This window comes from Polypterus senegalus, chromosome 11 (genome assembly GCF_016835505.1).
Source record: "Polypterus senegalus isolate Bchr_013 chromosome 11, ASM1683550v1, whole genome shotgun sequence".
NCBI classification, from domain to species: Eukaryota; Metazoa; Chordata; class Cladistia; order Polypteriformes; family Polypteridae; genus Polypterus; species Polypterus senegalus.
In genome coordinates, this window is record NC_053164.1 from 113,663,898 (window position 1) to 113,683,454 (window position 19,557).

At 34.7% G+C, this 19,557-nt stretch overlaps 1 protein-coding gene across 9 annotated transcripts in view; it reads right to left on the bottom strand.

The window, feature by feature from the left end:
- Positions 1–19,557, bottom strand: part of zmp:0000000711 (tubby-related protein 3) — a 139,222-nt gene that overhangs the window by 20,731 nt on the left and 98,934 nt on the right. For 6 of the 9 annotated variants that reach the window (XM_039769519.1, XM_039769514.1, XM_039769513.1 and 3 more), the window contains 3 exons: positions 17,407–17,569; positions 14,869–15,045; positions 7,202–7,324 (listed from right to left, as the gene is read on the bottom strand). In XM_039769519.1, coding sequence (XP_039625453.1) covers positions 7,202–7,324; positions 14,869–15,045; positions 17,407–17,521 — 415 coding nt within the window. In that variant the 5' untranslated portion in view covers positions 17,522–17,569. The remainder of the gene's footprint in view (positions 1–7,201; positions 7,325–14,868; positions 15,046–17,406; positions 17,570–19,557) is intronic. The other 3 variants (XM_039769520.1, XM_039769516.1, XM_039769521.1) reach the window with 3 other exon arrangements.

Sequence of the window (19,557 nt, forward strand, 5' to 3'; positions counted from 1 at the left end):
TCATCAGTTAATGAAGTCAACTTTCAGATTATAAGTAATTGTTTAATCAAGTAAAACAAATTAGTATTTCACAAGATGTTTAAAGATTAATGTGAAAGTAGATCAGAATTAGCCACCATCCTAACAAGCTGAGGCACAATTAGCTAATAAATTGGAGAGAATTACAAGTTGTTTTCCTAAAAAGGGTGAAATTTGTTAAACAAAAGAATTAGTATTGATTATTGCTAAATAATTTTAGCAGCTAAAAATGGGATGTTGGGAAAAAAGACACAGGAGTGACTGGCAATGACAACACAGCTAAGCCTCAGAACATTGTTATCTGTTATAGTGGAAGGCCAATACATACAAGAATGCAAGGTCCATCAGAATGTGCTGATGAGAAAAAGGATGAAAATGATACAGCACCCTGAATAAGGACAGGAGATGCAGGTTTTACTTTTGCATACACCACATGACTGGTTGCCTGGGGATATAGGGTAGCCTGGCATACCATGCAGAGTCCAGAGAGATTGTTTTGGGGTAAGATTTCTTCAGAGTCAGTGTCGGACATTGTAACCATGAGGGGGGGGAAAAACATGCAAAGTAGAATGTAATTCAGAATAAAGATGAGAAGTGTCCTAAGCACTTGCTCCTACTAGCAAAGTGACATTTTTAATAATGATACAGAGTTGCTGGATTCAGAGGCTATAATGTGCTAAGCATGATGAAGCCATGTGATACCTGGACTGTACCACACTTGGGGGGACTGCATAAGCTCTTATTGAGCAAAAAAGCGCACAGAGAGTATGTTGTGAAAAAGGCCAACAGAAATTTTACCATCAAAAAATTCAGAAAGCAACAGTGACAGTAAAGTTGATAAAAGCTCATAGAATTAAAGCTAAATTAGCAATCTGATATCAGTAGTTATCATAACATAATGTTGCAAACTCTGCTTAATCCATTTAAAGGATGCCAGTCCATCTCAGTGTGTTCTCTCAAACACACGCCTGCATAATCAAATGAAATGACCTTACATGTATACCCTTGAAAAGATATACAAGTTAAAGTGCCTTGTATTTAAAACAAAACAAAAAAAAAACTTTACATATGCCATAGTCTATAGGGTGCTAAAGAAAGACAGGACAGAAAAAGATAACTAGCAAAGTACTCGGGTATGCTGTATACTGAGTATACACGATAATTACATTCTAACATTTTTATGAAAAGATAAAAAGTTTATTTTCTGAACAAAAAATTGCTTATTAGAAGAGAACTCTGCATCATCATTCTACACTTTCTGGCTCACTAAGTACTCTAGACAGGAGTACTGTATGGTATGGCTTCAACTAAATATTGCAAAACCAGTAACAGCGCACTGCTCAATAACGTGCAGTGAATACACTTGAGTTGAGCATTCCTAGTTTTCACACTCTTTCTCTGTATGTATAGCATTCGTTTGCTCATAGGTTGATGCGCTTGCTGCTTCCTGAGCAGCTCTTCTTTTCTCCCCTTTGTCGGCCTGCTTCTTCTATTCTTTCGTTTGCGTCTTTTCATGTTAAAACTGACTAAGTCAGTGTTTGTGTTGCAGTTACTTAGTACGTTTTTCTTAATTTTTCACTTAAGCTGGCACTTAAGTCTTCAATCTGCTTCAAGAATGGTTTAAGATATGAAGAGGTAGGGGAAATGACAGTGAAGGTGGTAGGGAATAAGAACAGCGCCCAAACACATGTGTCGCAAGGCCGCCTTGCTGGCCACTACCGAGTGTTGATTCTACAATAAAATAAAAAGAGGAATAACCTTGGAAGTCAATCATCACCCCGAAAACGGATAGTAGACGTCAAGTAGTATATGTATACCAAATTTCAGGTCAACAGGTCAAATGGTTTGTGAGCTACAGGTGAATTAAAATCCTGGACAGACAAACAAACAGCCACAGTAGCATATTACTGTATATATAAAGATTGCTTTTTCCTATCACTCCATGATCAGTTCCTTAATGTCACCTTTAAGCAGGAAGGCTGATCCTAGGTTCAAACAAACTGGAAAAATACTGCTTTACAGTTTGTGCCGTACCTTGAAATCACTTTTACTATAAAGGCAATAGGCCTAATAGGGCCCAGTGGAATTCACTGTCATATGCAAATGTGTGAAAAAAGTTTGATTTTGCACTAAAAATGCCATACGTTAATCCAAAAGTGCACTGTGACACCAAATGCAGAGATTTCATTTAATACTATACATTAGGTTCTATGATATTTTATGATAATTGTTGACTTTCTCATCTTTCCTCTTCATATACTAAAAAGGCTACCTAAAACAGATTGACAGCTACCAACAGATTGTGTGCATGTCATTGGAATGAGCAAGACTAAATATTGAATGGCAAAAGACACTGTGATGCAAGGTAACTAAGTGACTGAATGTAAAAAATGCAGGTTAATTTCATTTTACAGAGAGTGACTAAGTAGTTTCCAATTGGACACCGATCAGTTGTAACTTAAGAAGTTGCACTCAGCTATAAGTAAATATTTAAGCACTGTACATATGTATGTGTGAGACAAGCTGGTGCTAAGATCTCATAGTATTTCCATTATAAGTACTCTGAATTAGTATTTTCAATTGATGCATGTGTGGAGTATGCAGTGTCCTAACTAACTTCATTCATATAGTCTGGGGACTTTTATGGGGACCTTGCACCTAAGCAGAGCCAATGTTACACTGTTTAGCATACTTTGTCTTTAGAAGAGATACAGGTCAGAACTGAATGAACATTTTTTTTAATGTAAAATCATGCAGCTATAACAGCACAGGAGAAAATGAACAGTTTAATACCAGCAAAGTTAGAAAATCTACACATGGCATAACATTTAGGTGTGTACGAGTGCTGTGCCCCTGGCTTCAGTAGGTAGGTTCCTGAATATTCTCAATCCATTTCAGGGTTTTGTTGTGGTTTGGTTGCAGAGACTACTGGGCAAAAGGCTGAAAACAGGCCTGCACATGACTCTAGTCAGTCACAGAGACCACTTGCACTGTATTGGAGAATGAATTAACTGCAGTCCAGAATAGGTATGATGTAGGTCACGAAACTGACGTTGTGAACAACAGGTGATATAGGGGCATTATGTTACTGAACTCATAGTTATTGCAGACAGCAATTACATTTTGCCACTCACATATGCACACACACACACACCAAAATTTGCAACTGCCAATATCATCATCTAAATAAAAAAAATATCAATTAACTCCTTTTTTACTTGAACATGTCTAGCCATAGTAATCTTCATAAAATGGAACTTACAAAGCTTCAATTAGGACAAATGTTAGGGAATAACAGAAGTAAAAGACACACTTTATTACAGTGACTGATCATTATGGATATCAGGTGAATGTGGCACTCTGATGACAGATTTTAAGGTCACAAATTTTTGAAGTTCCAAACCGGGACATTTGTGTAGCATGCATGCCCACGCATAATGCCCATCCTCATTTAAAGCCTGTATTATTTTGCCATTATCATCAAGGAGGCATTAGAGCACGGGAAGAAAAACACTTTCAAATATAAACACACAGAATTCAACACAGTCCTTGATTTGGAAACAAAAAAAATGCGGGTGCCCTCTCTATTAATGTACTTCTTGCTTGCCCTTAAGATGCTGTTCGAATATAACACAAGTTGTAAATCAAGCAGGGATCCCCCTTGGAGTTTTGTGAATGTTTTTGTAAATATATTATGGCAATGTTTGTTTTGATGAAGCAATGTTTTCCACACTAAAAACTTTATTAGATGGGTAGCCTGTTAAAACCAGGACATTTGTATACTTGTCAGTCACTGGCGAGTATGGCCACCCTAGTAAATTATAGTGTCAATGAAATAGTAAACCTTTTTTAATGTGCAGATATTGGAGCTGTGAGGTTGATTTAAATACTGAGTAAATGTTTATTTAATTTGTGCATAATAACGGCTTACATGCAGCAGGGTACTTCATTCATATCTGGATAACCTTGTGTTTTTCTTACTTACATTTTTTTTTTACTTTTAAGGTTAGGAAGATCATTTAATTTACCTGTGATTTTAAGCATCTGGAGGAGTAAGATGCCGATAAACTGGTTGTCTTCCTTTTGCACTCAAGAGAACAAGGAACTATGAGATTTCATAAAGCAGAAACAACCTGCTGACAATGGATTGCCTGCTAGCCCAGCTTTCCATGTAAGACGCTTGTGACAGTGAGTTACTTTATACCAGTGTTTCATTATCTTGTTTTGGGCATCTGTTTGCAGTCAGTAATGGAGGTGAAAAAGACAAAAATATGCAAACTATACAAGTTGGTGTAACTTCTGCCAAGGAAAAATGAAACTGTAAATGAATTTGTAGTTAAAGTGGCCTGGAACGTTTCTCCTTTTTAAAATGCTTACCACCATAAACCCTAGAGAGGGAGAAGCATAGTCGTGAGAAAATATGAATCAAAAGAAGCAAATAAGAAAATATGAAACAATAAAATAAAACATCAAAAGGAACATAAAGTCATAATGTCAATATTGATACATATACAGAGTACACTGAAATTCTTACTTGCATGAAACACATATTGATTTCTTTCATATATGGCTTCACAATAGCAATTTTGTAATAAAGAAAGAATTTTCTTAAACATGCAGTTCTAACTAAAAACTTGCACTATATAATTCAATGTGTGTATTGTCTGTTGACAATGAATTATGCTTTTTTTCAATTTTGTTGCATTGGTATTGTTTTGTTACTTAGTAGATGTGAAGCTTGTTTTGCTATACAGACCAATCAAAAAAACATATTTCTCAGCTCAGAGTTTTGACAGCCTTATCCTGCTTTGCCGGAACCTTTAACTTCTAAAGTAAATGGAATTTTCATATTTACAATTCAAATGTTTCATTTCTGTTGGTATGTAAAGTACTGCTTTCAGATGTTTTAGGCTTTTCTGTTATATACAATAGAAAATTTGTCATATCAAAATTAAATGAATATGCATTTTATCAAAAGATTATAACAAAAAATTTAAAAGGACCAACTTATAGTACATTAAACAAATATTAGCATTGTTTATACTAAATGTAACTGTATTAAAAAAATACAAAGACACACAGATGACATATGAAGAATTTGAAGGGCAGAAATAAAAATCATGGCTAAAAAATTAGAGATAAATTGTAGTGTCTCTCAAATAATAAATTATATTCAAGACTAATAACAAATTCAGTAATAACAAAGCAGTTATTTGAAAGCTTCTACTGTATATACACAGCAGTAATGTTTCTAATATTATGCCACCTTTACTGGTTAAATTTTTAAGTCCGGACTGTTATAAACCTAACACAAGTGAATTAACAAATACTTTGGTTACAAATGAGAAAAAAATAAGCTATGTCTGCCTGGTTCTGTTTTATTTGTGTTCTTGTGAAGTGCTTCCTTTCACTTTATATCTTGTCCTCCCACATTAAACAGCAAAATCAAATGAATTGAAATCAACACTGAGGAAAAAAATGTAAAATCATGTATATCTATGCCCTTAGGAACTTCTATGAAGTTTCTTTTGAAATTCATATAAAGAATATCAAAGTACACTTCAAGATGTGCCCTAGCAGTAACCACTAGGGAAAAAAAAACAAAATCTTACATTTTGGAGCTTGATGAAAATAAGAAATGTTGATTAACTACCCACAATGAAGATGCTAAACAATTGTATTTTTTTCTCTTCTGACCACAACTCCAATGTGCTTCTCATCTACGCCAGTTTAATTCCCTCACAGATAGCACATAACTTATCAAAATGGGGGATATTTTAATATACATGAATAACAGGTGTTTACTACTACTAAGCTAAGAAGTGTAGGTATATATGATATATGTTCTATTCTGTAAAGGATATTTCCTTTGTGTTTATTGCTTTTTGTTATAGCATGTCATAACGAGTCAATGAAGGAAAGGTAATTCCATAACTGACTTTTGTTCCTGGACTGCTTTGGTTATAATGGAAAGGTTTGACTTTGAGCGTTTGCTAGCATAAATCTGCAAAATGTTGGCCTAGGCAGGAAACATTGAAAATGTGAATGAGACCTAAAAACTGAATAAAATTTGCACTACAGGAAAAAAAAAATGAGGGTAGCCACTCAATTATATGCCACTTACTTTGATGGATTATATAATAAAGCAGCATTGGATGTGGACAACTTTTATTTTTATCATCCAACATCTTGATGCTTCAGCAAGTCCTAGTCTAATTTATTAATTGCCATGGAAACTACACAGAGTGTATTTACATCCTTATTTGATAATACTAATATCTCTCTATAATATTATCTCTTACAGCTGTCCTTTTACAAAATCTAAATTAAGTTAAAATGTATATTTGCAATAATTCTATTTTTGCTTGGATTGCCAAGATTCATTTTAAGATATTCCTATAGAGATACACTATAGGGTATTTTATAATAACATAAACTGTTTAAATGAGAAATATCAACTTTAAAAATCATTCTTATTTTAGCATTTTATGACTTTAATATACATAAAGGCAAACTGTTCCAGTTTCCCAGTTTGATATATTGTATATACAAGCAGCATGCAAGCACACACATATAATCGTTAAATTGTATCATAAGAGTGAACCAAGTAATATTGCACATGAAATTTTAGGAAATAATTGTCAAACACAAACTAGCAAGGCAGGGGCAACATCCTCAGTTGGGATTTGCAGTCATCAGTTTAGAGAGAGAAAAAGAAAGCTGCCAACAACAGTTAGCAAAATATTTAACAAACAAAGACGCAAGCTATCAGTTAGTAGCCAGTTTTGGTGCTATACAAAAACTCACACCCCGGCTGGAGGCTGGCATATTCTCTTTATTTAACCAAAGTCTGAGCACAATAAAAAGAAATGTTGATTTATTTTACACTTAGGCAAACTAAAGTGTAAAATATTAAAAATAAATCTTTTTAATTCTCAGAAGAACAATAAAATTTATGATGTCAGAAATCTGATGAGGAAATGTCACAATAATTGAAGACAATTTAGTACAAAACGTTGTAAATTAATAATACTTCACAGAAACAATTTATGGAACTTTTATGCATAGTTGTAATCAGCTACTACAAAATTGAAACTATTTAAGAGACTCAGACTGAAAAAAGAGGAAATGATCCAGCCTTCAACCCCCACTCCCACTTGAGTGAGAAGATTTGCAATACTACCTGATTGTATCAATTTCTCTCGGGCGGACAAGGGGGCCTGTGGCCCCACAGGTACCTCATCTATGGACCCTTTTTCTGCAGTGTCATCAGCTGGCTGGAGCACCTTCTCCTGGTGTTTTTCAGCTGAAGGAGGAGAAGGAAACTTATACAAGGGTTCTTTAAACAACAGTTGTTATTTTGCATGTTAGTGATATTTAGACTGCAGCACGGGCAAGTCTAAGAAATGTGCTACTGCATGATAGATGTTTTTCTTAAATAATATTAAGAACCATAAATTCAAACATAATAGAAACAATTTTCTCTCTCTAATTTAGAATCAAGTGAATCAAGTGAAGTCATCAGGTGAAAAAAAAAATATCATCTATCATTTAATATAGCTTTTAATGATAAAAAGATGTTTGTTTAAAGCACTGGTGATCAGCCAAACCTGCAAGAACACATACTAAAAACAAGCATCAATTAACAATATAAAATATCTTTATTTATTATTATTATTATTTTACTATTGGCCAATACAAATTATTATATCCGAGATAAAATTACAAATTAGGTGCCATATTTGCAGATTGTGTAATAAATCACAGTTAATTTAGCATTTGAAGAACTACAGTACATGGCAAAACATCTTACATGGAACTTTTGTCCACTCTTCCTTACTGTGTCAACTGTTGTACTTCTGTTACTTGTTTTGCTAGAACAATCTACTTCACACCTTGCTACATTTCTGTTAAGATATGGACTATGAAATTTGGATGCTTAACAATTTTTAAACAGATTTGTGGGACTACTTAATTTCTGCCTTGCACTTGTTGCTACCGTGTTAAGCTCTGGTGAATTAGATGACTTTGATCATGAATAAATGAAGGAATAGAAAGAAAAATTACTTGTGAAAAATTGAAATATATTTCTTACACATGGTCATTTCTGTGAGTGCTGTGCAGATTGAAGGCAGAATCTCTGTGTTTTTCCCAGTTGATTCTGGTGTTCGTCAGGGGTATGTTCTTGCTCCTACTCCGTACAATTCTTGTATGGATTGGGTGTTGGGGAAGGTCGTGGGGGGCAGCGGCTGTAAGGCATCTTTTGGTGAGGAAAGATCCATGAATCTTGACTTTGACAACGATGCTGTGATCTTCGCAGAGTCAATGGAGGCTCTGAGTCCGAGTGTCTGGGCTTGTGAGTGTCCTGGATAAAACCCAAGATCCAGGCCTTTAATGACCTCTTAAGCACAGCCATCAGCAGTGTGTCTGTCTGCAAAGAGAGTGTCTCTTGTCAAGAGGTTTACTTACCATCAGCAGTGTGTCTGTCTGCAAAGAGAGTGTCTCTTGTCAAGAGGTTTACTTACCTTGGCAGTGACATTCATGTCTCTGATGACTCTTCCCATGAAGTCAGTAGACGGATTGGGAAAGCAAGAGGAGGTCATGAGGTCACTGGAAAGGGGTGTGTGGTGTTCCTGATATCTATGCAAAAGGATGAAGGTCCAAGTCTTTACAGCCCTGGTGCTTCCTGTTTTGCTATATGGTTGTGAGACATGGACGCTATCCAGTGAACTGAGATGAAGACTGGACTCCTTTGGTACTGCGTCTCTCTGGAAAATCCTTGGGTACCATTGGTTTGACTTTGTGCCGAATGAGTGGTTGTACCTGCATTGTGAGGGAGCATCAGTTATGGCACTACGGCCATGTGGCGCGTTTCCCTGAGGGTGATCCAACTCATAGAATCCTCATTATTGGGGACCAGAGTGGCTGGACCAGGCCAAGGGATCACCCACATAACACCTGGCTGCGGCAGATAGAGGGTCATTTCCGGAGGATGGGACTGAAGCGTGTGACTACCTGGGGGGCTGCCAACTGGGATCCAGAGCTGTTTCACCATGTGGTGGGTGCGGCAATGCACTGTACCAGTGCATGCTCCCTAACTTGACTTGTAATTTCTGCAAGTTTTGTGTATGATCAAACAGGAAGTCCTACTTTGATACCAGTACAGTCTTGTGATATGTAGCAACATTAAATCAATTTTAAAACACTTTTAACAATCTACTTGCATATAATATGCTATTACATGTAATTTATATATTTTTAACCTCTGGTAATGAGAAACATAGAGTGTATCTATTCAGGTTCATGAACAAATGACTAAATGAATGAATGAGTAGATTGTTGGTGGTGCAGAATAGTTTAAATAAATATGCCACCTTATTAAATCTAGTATTTTCATGTTATTTTCAAGTGTGTTCCATAGTGCATATAAAATTTAGATTACTGCATATAAGTAAAAAAACATATCGCATAATATTAAGTAGTGGTCTCAGAATAATGTAACAGAATACTCAGGTTTACACCACAGCCCTTAGAAAGAACATTTGTTAAAATTAAAGTTAGACTTTGCAGTAAAATATAACAAGAACTAAAGAGAGTAAGGGGTATTCCATAAACGTTTAGGAAGCACTGTAATTCAGATTTAAGGAGCTGCTGATCAATTTACTGGACCTACTTTGCACTTATGCAATGTAAAATTGTTTTTTGATCCAACATATGCAGACAAGAAAAACTTATTGATAGCATGATATCTAAAAACAAAAAATGAAGCTAAGACAATAAAGGTAATTTTTTAGTTGAACTAATATGTTCTTACAAGCTTTTATTTTATATTTGACTTGAAGAAACTAGAAAAAGCAATACAAATGTCATTTCAACAGGTGAGCCATTATGTGTTACAGTGTTATTTGTTCCTGAGCTAGTAAGACATTTTTATTTAAACATGCTAATGTAGAAGAATGTGTCATACCCCTCACCTGGCTAGATGCTGAAGATAGTAGGAGTTAGTAGTAGTCATTGGAAATGCATAGTCCTGGACTATGCAATCCATCTATTAGAGTTTATGAAGGAAGTCTAAACACATGAGCAATTCTATATCAGTTGACTTGAAATTTCAAACTTGTACGTGAGAAAGATGTTCCATCAAAAATATTTGCAGTGCACTGGGCATTCATTTTAATTGGAAATACAAGTGAGAAATTACAAAGGTGCAAGAGTGTTAGAGAAATTATCCTTCACTCACATTCTACATAAATATTTGTACGCTTGACATGCGGCAAAGAAAAACACAGGTCTAAGTGCTTGGTGTACTGTGTTGTGATAATCAGTATGTCACTGTCACATATATTTTAAATAGTTATATAAACAGACGTGATTTTTTGCTATATTTACAATATGCATATACTGTACTTTATATATAACTTGCTTTCATAAACATATAGAAATATGGCTTATAATAAAAATGCATATTACTGAAAATAATTTCATAATTTCTAACCTGGAAGAAAAAGTACCTTTGAAATACAAACATCCTGAACTACAAATAGTGGAGCAGATGACACGCAGTGTTTCTTGCTGGGTATCTAACACAGTGCTTTAACATTTAATCAATTTCTTGCTGGAATCCATTAAGCCTTTATACCTTTTCTCCAAACCAAGTCACTTGGATAAATCTGAAGTAGCAAGATCTCAGCAACAGACAGGAAACTGGCACATTGCCTTGTTTTGCCTTTTGGAAATGAAACTCTTGTTCTAATGATGTACTGTATGCTTGTCCCTGAGCAGCTCTGTTCACTCTGTCTTGAAATGTCTGCACGTTAATTAAGCATTTAGTAAAGACAGCAAGATAAATTCACCTATAATACAGGCATTGTGTGCCCCCTTCAAAATACACTTCATTCAATAATGATGTATTATCCAATCCAATAAATCCAATTATAATCACTAAGTAATGATCTTTCTTGCTAGTTGTTAGCACAACAATGGTCATGTCCATAGAATAGTTTGAAGTACACGAAAACGAAGACATCCATATACCATGCTTTTCTCAGTTGCCAGAGCATAACAAAAGAAATAATTTAAAACGGATCTTGGAATAATATCTAAGAGGCTTCTACCTCCATCAGTAAGATAAAAACTGATTGACATATTCCTCCTACAGAATTTGAGTCCCTGCAAAACGTTTCATTCATGTGACATATGGTCATTCTTTAATCTTTTCATTTATCTATTGGTGTTGCTATCTTTAGTAGCCCATGCAGAACAAAATTTAATGATTCATTAACAAAACAGGAGATTTGTGGTTTACAGACTATGCTACACAAAACAGATGTAATCAAGCAGATCATTCTCAATAAAAATATGTTGTTTTAAGTATTTTCAGCAACACTCCTGCTTCATGTTCAACGCAATAATAATTGCCTTGCACAGCTGAAATTAAATCCAAAATATATATTATAACTGGAGGAATGTTTGTGTAAAATTGTTTATAAAAAAGTTTACAATAAACTTCTTCTAACCTGTATAAAATTAAAATAACAAAAATATTTTCTAATATTAATCTTACTATATAAAAATTACACAACCACTAAAACCATTCAATCAAATATTTAAGTTAAATATTTATTTTTGTTTCAACATTTCAGAAATGAATGCTGGAAAACTCAATTGTATCTTATTTTGCTGAGAGAGAGAAACAGGCAGAGGTGCAGAAGAAGTACATGTTTCAACACAAGACTAGATACTGTATAGTCAATTAAATAAATACTTTCAGCATAATAACAAACATTTAACTTTTTGCTCACCACTAAATTATCTTTAAGACTTTTTTGTTTCTGCTCTTTTTTAGTTATGGCTTATATAACAGTGTTGGTATACGTCCAACAACTCCTATTGATTAAAACTAGCAATAATAAACCCTAGTGTCTGTGTCTCCCAGCTAAACTTCCCACTCCAAAACTAACCACATGAAACCTTATGTTTCTAATTCTACTGCATAGTTAGAGACTGTGAGATGTGTTAATTATATTAAAATGTCTGTCATGACTGTTAAGGTGCAAGTCTTCACACTGAACTTGTTTAATTTTTGAAAATTAGACTTTGCCTATAGGACTGGGTTGTCTTGTTAGATACAGAAAATCAATATTACAGTTTTAACAACTTGTCAGATCAGAGGCTGAAGCTTTACAGGCCTTAGAGAGTTCATATTTAAATAAAGGAAACCCACATTGGCAAACTGTGTCTTCTTCTCTGTGCCAACACACAAAGAATGGGCTGACAAGAAGGTAGTATGATCTGTTGCTGAAAATAATGCCTTTAAAATAGACATCCTAAATGCAGGAAAAATAACTAATTTATAATAAATGACAGACAGGAAGCCAATGAAAGTTATCCATCCTGACAGGTGCCAGTAAATAGAGTAAGAGACAGCCCTGGGGGATTTGGGGACATTTTTGATCCCAAATTTACACTGTTCTGGGTTTTTAAAGCTGCTTCCTACCAGAGGGAAAGATGGGAAGAGAACTGAGGTAAAGGGTCAACTAGAAGGAAGACAATATAACAAGACAGAAAGAAAGACACAGATCAGAGAGCAGAAGAACTGTAAATATCTTTTATGCAATATATTTTGAGTTGGTCAAATAGCACATTTAGTTATCTTTTGATTTTCCATTATATAATGTTTAGTGGTATAAATGTTACCCATAAGTTAAATAACAGCTCAAGCAAAACATTATGAGCAATATGAAACTAGAAGGAATGTAATGCTTAACAAACTTAATGAAATTAGGCTGACACTAATAAAAACAAGTAGCTGCATAATCATTTCATTTTATAGGTGTCAAGAGGAAAAAAAACAACAGATCTCTAATTTAGGTGTGGTTAGTTGTAAAAAAGTAAAAGTATGTAAACTGAATTTCTTCTGTTTTGCCTGATCTATAACAGAGCACTCAAAAGAAATCATGAATGAAATTAGTCTTCTTTGTCTGTTGCCTGAATATGCATTTAAAAATCAGGGACTTGCTTCTTTCTGTACAGTTAACAAATAAATTTGCAAAAGGGTATGTCTTTATCAGCCTGTCATATTCAACCACAATTCCTTATTTCAATAAATTATTTTAAAACAATAAGAAAGCAAGGAATGGAAAATGGCTTCAGTTTCTCATATGTGCAGTCTACCTGTATTTTTCAGAAGACTGCAGACAGGCATCAGCATACTTCTTGACAACTCTTCTTCTGACTGGGATCTTAGTGAACCAAATACTTCAAATTTAAACTCAGTGCTCCATACACCTTTCTGCTCATGGTGGTCTCTTTGTCATTCATGGTCTTTCATGTACTAAAAACTCTTCAGCATGCTGCTTTTCCACTTGAATGGTTGTTCAGCTGCAACATGCCCTACACAATCATTTCATTCAAGACTTCTATGCATTATATTTGGTCTTAACATCTGATGACCTATATGACCCACCACTGTTATATGTGATCTTTAAAATCCTGGGGGATGGGGGCAAAAATCATAGACTACAACACAGATAATAACAATGACAATAATAATAATAATCATCACACAGGTAAAGCATGGGACACACAGATGTGACAAATGGCAACATGACTGCAGATGTTGAATGCATTGCTAGTTCAAACAACCATCTATGAGCTTGGTAAAAAGTTCTCCATCGTCAGTCTCTTACTGGAAACACTATCAGAGGCTGTGCGTTGATTGGACAGTTCCATTGCACAGGATTAAGCAGGCTTAGAAAATGGTATGTTATGTGCATATGTCAGCAAAGATGCTGTAATTAGGAATTATGGGTAAATGTTTATACTTTAGTTTCATTGAATTTTGTCACGATATTAATCTTGTCATCTTAGTTAGGAAACTTAAATATAACGTATATGTTTATGGGGTTACCTTAGGTAAGATTTAAACTAAACTGTCATCATCATCATAAGCTAGATGGTAGGCTTCTATTTTAATCTGAGAGCTACAAAGATTACTTACAGTTTAAATAACTTGATTATGTAATATAAATGATTTTTTTTCCTTAGAGAACCTTTAAATGCAAATGGAAAATACATAAGTAAATAAATATACAACTGTAAATAAATAAATGTATAAATATGTATAAATATATATATAACTCTTAGTATAGCGCAATTTTTACATATTTTGTGAATTAGCAAAGCTCAAGGTCCTATTTTTGTTGCTGCAAGAAATCATGTCCCTCTTGACATTCTCAAATTGTTAATCCACTGTTTAATATCCAAACAATTCGTATTTCACTCTCCCCAGTGCTAACTCTCCTCTCATGTTTCCAGGTTTCTATGTAAAAAGTCTCCACCTTAAAGCAAAGAGAGTGGCAGGGTGGCATTTACAGTTTCACCTAGTGCAGCAAAAAAGCTAAAGCCAGCTCCAATTATGTATCTATCAAATAACACCCATTTATTTGTTACATTGCACTGCTAAAATATATGGTTTGGATAATTTAAATCAAAAATACTGCTAGTGGAATATAATAAAAATATGGAATAGGCAGGATGCCTTGAGGAAGGGTATAGGAACCACATCAGTGTTGTTCTAGCCATTTTACAAGGTATTGAGTTTTTTGGTAAAACATAAGAAATTCTTGTTGCTATTTAGTTTACCAATTTGTACAGTATTTGTATTTATTGTTGTGTTATATTGTGTTTTCAAAAGCAAATAAACACTAGGTGCCCAAAAACCTCATGTTAAAAATAATTTTCTTGAGTAACCTAATAAAATTGTCCTATATATTGTTTTTTTTATAAATAAAAATATTTTTTGTTTGCTCTCAACTTAAAGCAACTCAGCACCTAAGTCAGTGTATTTACCTCGTTTCTGTAAAACCTCTTGGATATCTAGCTTAGATGAGTGTTCAAGTAGTGTCTCCTTGTCACCATCACGTTCCAAATCCTCAGCTGGTGGGGACTCACTCACTGAGAGCATCTGAACTTTGTTATTGAGGTCTGTTGGCTCTGGCACCATGAATGCCGCAGGACCATCAATACCTACCCACCAAACAAACAACATAAAAGATTCACAAAATGAGATGTCTAAAACTTTTAAGACAATTTCCTCAAATTCTATAGAAGGAATAGTATATATTTATTTTCTGTTAGTTTAGTTTTGATAAAAGCATAACTGAATTTATTTTCTAATTAAAATTTGGTGACTGCCTGTGTTTTCAAAACTGTGTAAAAGAAATTAAAGATGAAGTACCAGACACCTTAATTGTATCGGCTCACTTAAATAGTAAGGATATATCTAAAATCAATTATAGGCTCTTCTTTCTTATGTCATTAATAAAATGTATTATTGGATAAAGATTTTGGTTAAATTATGAAGCATTTATTAAGAGGAATTATTTATATTCTTTGTTAACCTGCACAAAATCCGTACAGGACTGAATTAACATTAATTCCTAAGTGGTTAATTTAGACGAAGTTTTATTTAAAGTGATTTTCCATAAATTTGTAACATCAGCATTTAATATAAACAAAAATAGACTTTAATCTTCTTTATGTATCAACTGAGCTTTACTTTATAGTAATAATAATAAATAATAATACATTTTATTTACATATTGCCTTTCTATATTGCATACTCTTAGTGATAAGCACCACCACACATAATAACAGGAAATTTCAGATTAGTAACAATAAATAGTCCAGGTTTTTCAAAGAGGGGAACCATTAAATGTTAAATAGAAATTCATGTATAAATGCATCCACAGTGACATCCAGGCTGATAATTAGCACTGCTGGAAGAAAACGATAGAAACCAATCAAAAGCCATATGCTGTTTTTTTTAGCCTGTAATAAAAAGATCATATGTCTATGTTTATTGAAATGTGACGCGGATGGTCTGTAATTTATGAGATGTATGCTAATATTAAACACCCAATAGGACTTTTATTGGCATTGACTGTAAGCTGGTATGTAATGAAAAAAACATTCCAATGTCAGAATTAATACAACAAAATTTTATATATAGAGTATGTGTTTTGTATACATTTTATTTTCACTGGCCATATAGCTTATGCTCAAAACTGCTTGCAGCTTTCTAATTTGAAGATATTTTTCCTTAGTACTATACTTAGGTTCATCGTCTTTTTCCTCCGTTCAAATTGTAAAGTATTTAAACTTCAGCCTGATGGAACTTAGCATATGCTGAAATGTTTTCCAAATATTTTGTCCTGAAATGTATCCAGTTACTATAAATGATCCATAAATATGTTTTTAATGAAGGCAGTACACAATTAAAAACTGTAAAAAGCGTGATTTTTATAACAGTGTGTTTAGTACAATTAAACTGATTTGCATTATGTGCTACTACAGAAGTTACTACCCATAAGACTTGCATTTTCTATAATAACCCAAAATGGCCGCAGTCAAAGGATCTATCAGCTATGGATTATTGGTAAATTTTAAGCCTACATGTCGAACTTTATGCTTTGTGGCTACTACTCTTAGAACTCTATCCTTACAACTCTCTGTCAGAGGCAACGCTAACAAGACAGTTAGTCTCCAATACTGATGTGCCTTTTGTAAATATCCAGCCTCCCTGTGCTGTATATCAACCTTCATTTTTGATCTAGCAATATTATTTATACTTTCATTCTATAACCTTTCCATACCATTTATATCCCTGAGGGCTATAATATATTTGAATTATCAAAACAAACAAAGACAGAAATAGTAGATTAATATAAATTCATCACATTATTCTGGCTAGTAAAAGTCAGAGAAGTAAAAATGTATTTTGGGTCAAGTTGCAGTAGGTGTGGAGTGGGTTGTTTAAGTGGAAGGCATATTAATTGAGCTGTAATCTGTATCAATATGCAAGAAACAGTTCTGATGATTTGTTTAGTAAGGTAAAGCAGTGAAGACATGGTGAAAAAATATGATGGTGCACCTTGAAGAAGAAAGTATTTTTGCCATGTTAGTTAGTAGTGGTTCTACTAGTTTAGATACAGTGGATCTTTTATGTATTATCCCATGAAGAAACTGTAGTGTTACAGAATTTACGCATTTTAACAAGAGTCAAATATATTAAGAAACTATAGAGAATGTACTTGAGTCTAAACAGTAAGACAGACAAAAATATATGAGACAAAGACAAGCGCATAAACGGTAACTCACAGAAAAGTACAATCTAGCTAGAGGATACATGGTAAAGGTTGATGTGAACACTTAAAAAAAAAAAAAAAATAAAATAAAAAGAATTAGCCAAAAGTGTTGTGGGATGTTTATAGATTCTTTTTAAGCACAATATGACTTAAATCCAATCATCTACAACTGTATGCCAAAAACATAAGTTGTTCATTAATGTTTTTCTCATAGTGTTCATAAAATACTATTACTACTCACCATCAAGTATGACATCACTGGTGATACTATGTCTGGACTCGACAAGTGGAGCCTGCTCTTCATTTCTCCTAGGCTTGGAACGCCGGGGCTTTGCCTCAGGATTGGGCTGTACCATTAAGGGCTCTTGACGTTTACGCCGCTGCTTTTGCTCGAGGAGAGCACGCTACAAATTACAATAACAAAATATGATAAATAATTTTGTTTACTGAATTAGTTGGTAAAACAATAAAGCAATAATGCCATTCCAATGATTTTGTAAATACAATTTCTAGTCTTGATAAAACACCATGATTTCTTATTTTCACTTCAATGTATTTATTGTATAGCCTGCTATATCCAATTAAGAATCACAGTGGAGCCCATCCTCTTAATCATGAAATGGGCAATTTAATCTTAAACTGGTGTCTGTTGAACTGTTTTAGATTTTCTTCACATGGAACACCTGAGAGCTTCTGCCTATTTTTATGAGATTAAGGTGAGACGATAATGCCACAGCATGAATGAGGTAAAAAATTTAAAACTCTTGCAGGTTTGCAAAATGAATCAGTTGATATATTTGGACAATTCAACAGTAAAAAATAGTTTGATGAACAGAATGGTTTCCTTTTATTATTGAGATATTTCTTGAAATTCTCAATTGAAAAAGATTACAACTTTTTATACAAGCAAATGAATGACTCTAAAAAAATTTTCTTGGAACTGCGTTTACATTAAGCACAATGATTTTTCAGATAATTTTTTTGTTTGATCGTCTTTAAAATATGTAAGAAGTCACCTTTGTTTTGCAAAATATGTCTTGGTGTTGTCATGTTTCTACACATTATAGACATAAATAATAAGCAATTCAAACAACTCAGTAGTATTTAGTGAGTATTTCAAAGGAAATTATTAAAATAGAGGTATGTAATATCACCATTTCTAAATATGAAAACACCACATCCTAGAACATTAGATAGACTATTAAAATTCAGAAAAATTGCTCCTAAAAGCCAGAATTACAATAATTGATATCAGAAACAATTTGATTGAGAAAAAAACTATTCCCAAAATCTCTACAAGAAAGAAACACTACAACACCATGTTATATAGAAAGAATCCATTGTAAATTATTTTTTAAGCAACATTCAATGCACTAAACAGCTCATGAAAATAGAAAAAAGTATACATTATTAAAAAGACAGAAGGGTCTTGACAACTGATTTTTCAAACATTTGTCCATATGTTCAACATGATCATTTTAAATTTTGTCTTATCAAAATAGGTTTTCATGTTAAACAGAACACAACAGCTTATTCAAAGGTGACACAGATAAAGCCAGTACCATTTAATTTTTTTTTTTTTTTTTACAGCATAAGGCAGCCATCAGTTACAATGGGTATTGTCACACACGCGCATGGGAGGCAGCTAAAGGGCTTGAGTGAAGGCAGTTCGAGGCATGCCGGGTGTGGCAGAGTGCACTGACTCTTTTCTCCTTGCCTGTAGACCATCCCGGGGATTTCACCTGGATCTCCTGACATCACTTCGGGACTGAGCCAATGGAACTCGGCCACACCAGCTCCAGTCCCTCTGATGTCACCTCCGGCCACGAGCCAATGGTGGAAGACCACGTGCCAGATCCATACGACCTCACTTCCTGTCTCCCCTTTAAAACCTGCCCCTTTCCTTTGTTTCCTCAGTCTTGTTTTGGACTCGGTTGTATGCACTTCAGTGCTCTGTATTTCTACAAGAAAACGACTTTGCAGCCAGGATACCACAATATACGGGTGGCTGCCCCAACTCTTTATCTGTCCATGTCTCGTTCTTGTGACAGTGGCGTAGTCGGCAGGATGGAGAAGTCCCAGAGAGAAGGGGACAGGACCTGCAATATACCCAGGTGGGAGCGTGCGGGCCGAGTCTTCAGGCGGGAGGGTGCCCGCGGTCCGGCGTGACCCGGTGCGGGCTCCGCTCCCAGCACTCATAACTAGGCCATCTGGAGAGGCCAGGGAGTGTGCGGGTGGGGCTCACAGAATTGGGCTGCCCTGGAGGGGGAGGCAACAGGGACTCAGTATGCTCTCCTGGGGGAGAGTGCCTGCCTCCCTGAAACCAAAGCCCCATTTACCACCTAGGGGTGCCCCAGACTGGCAGGTGAATAAAATAAAAATGGAGGTTGGA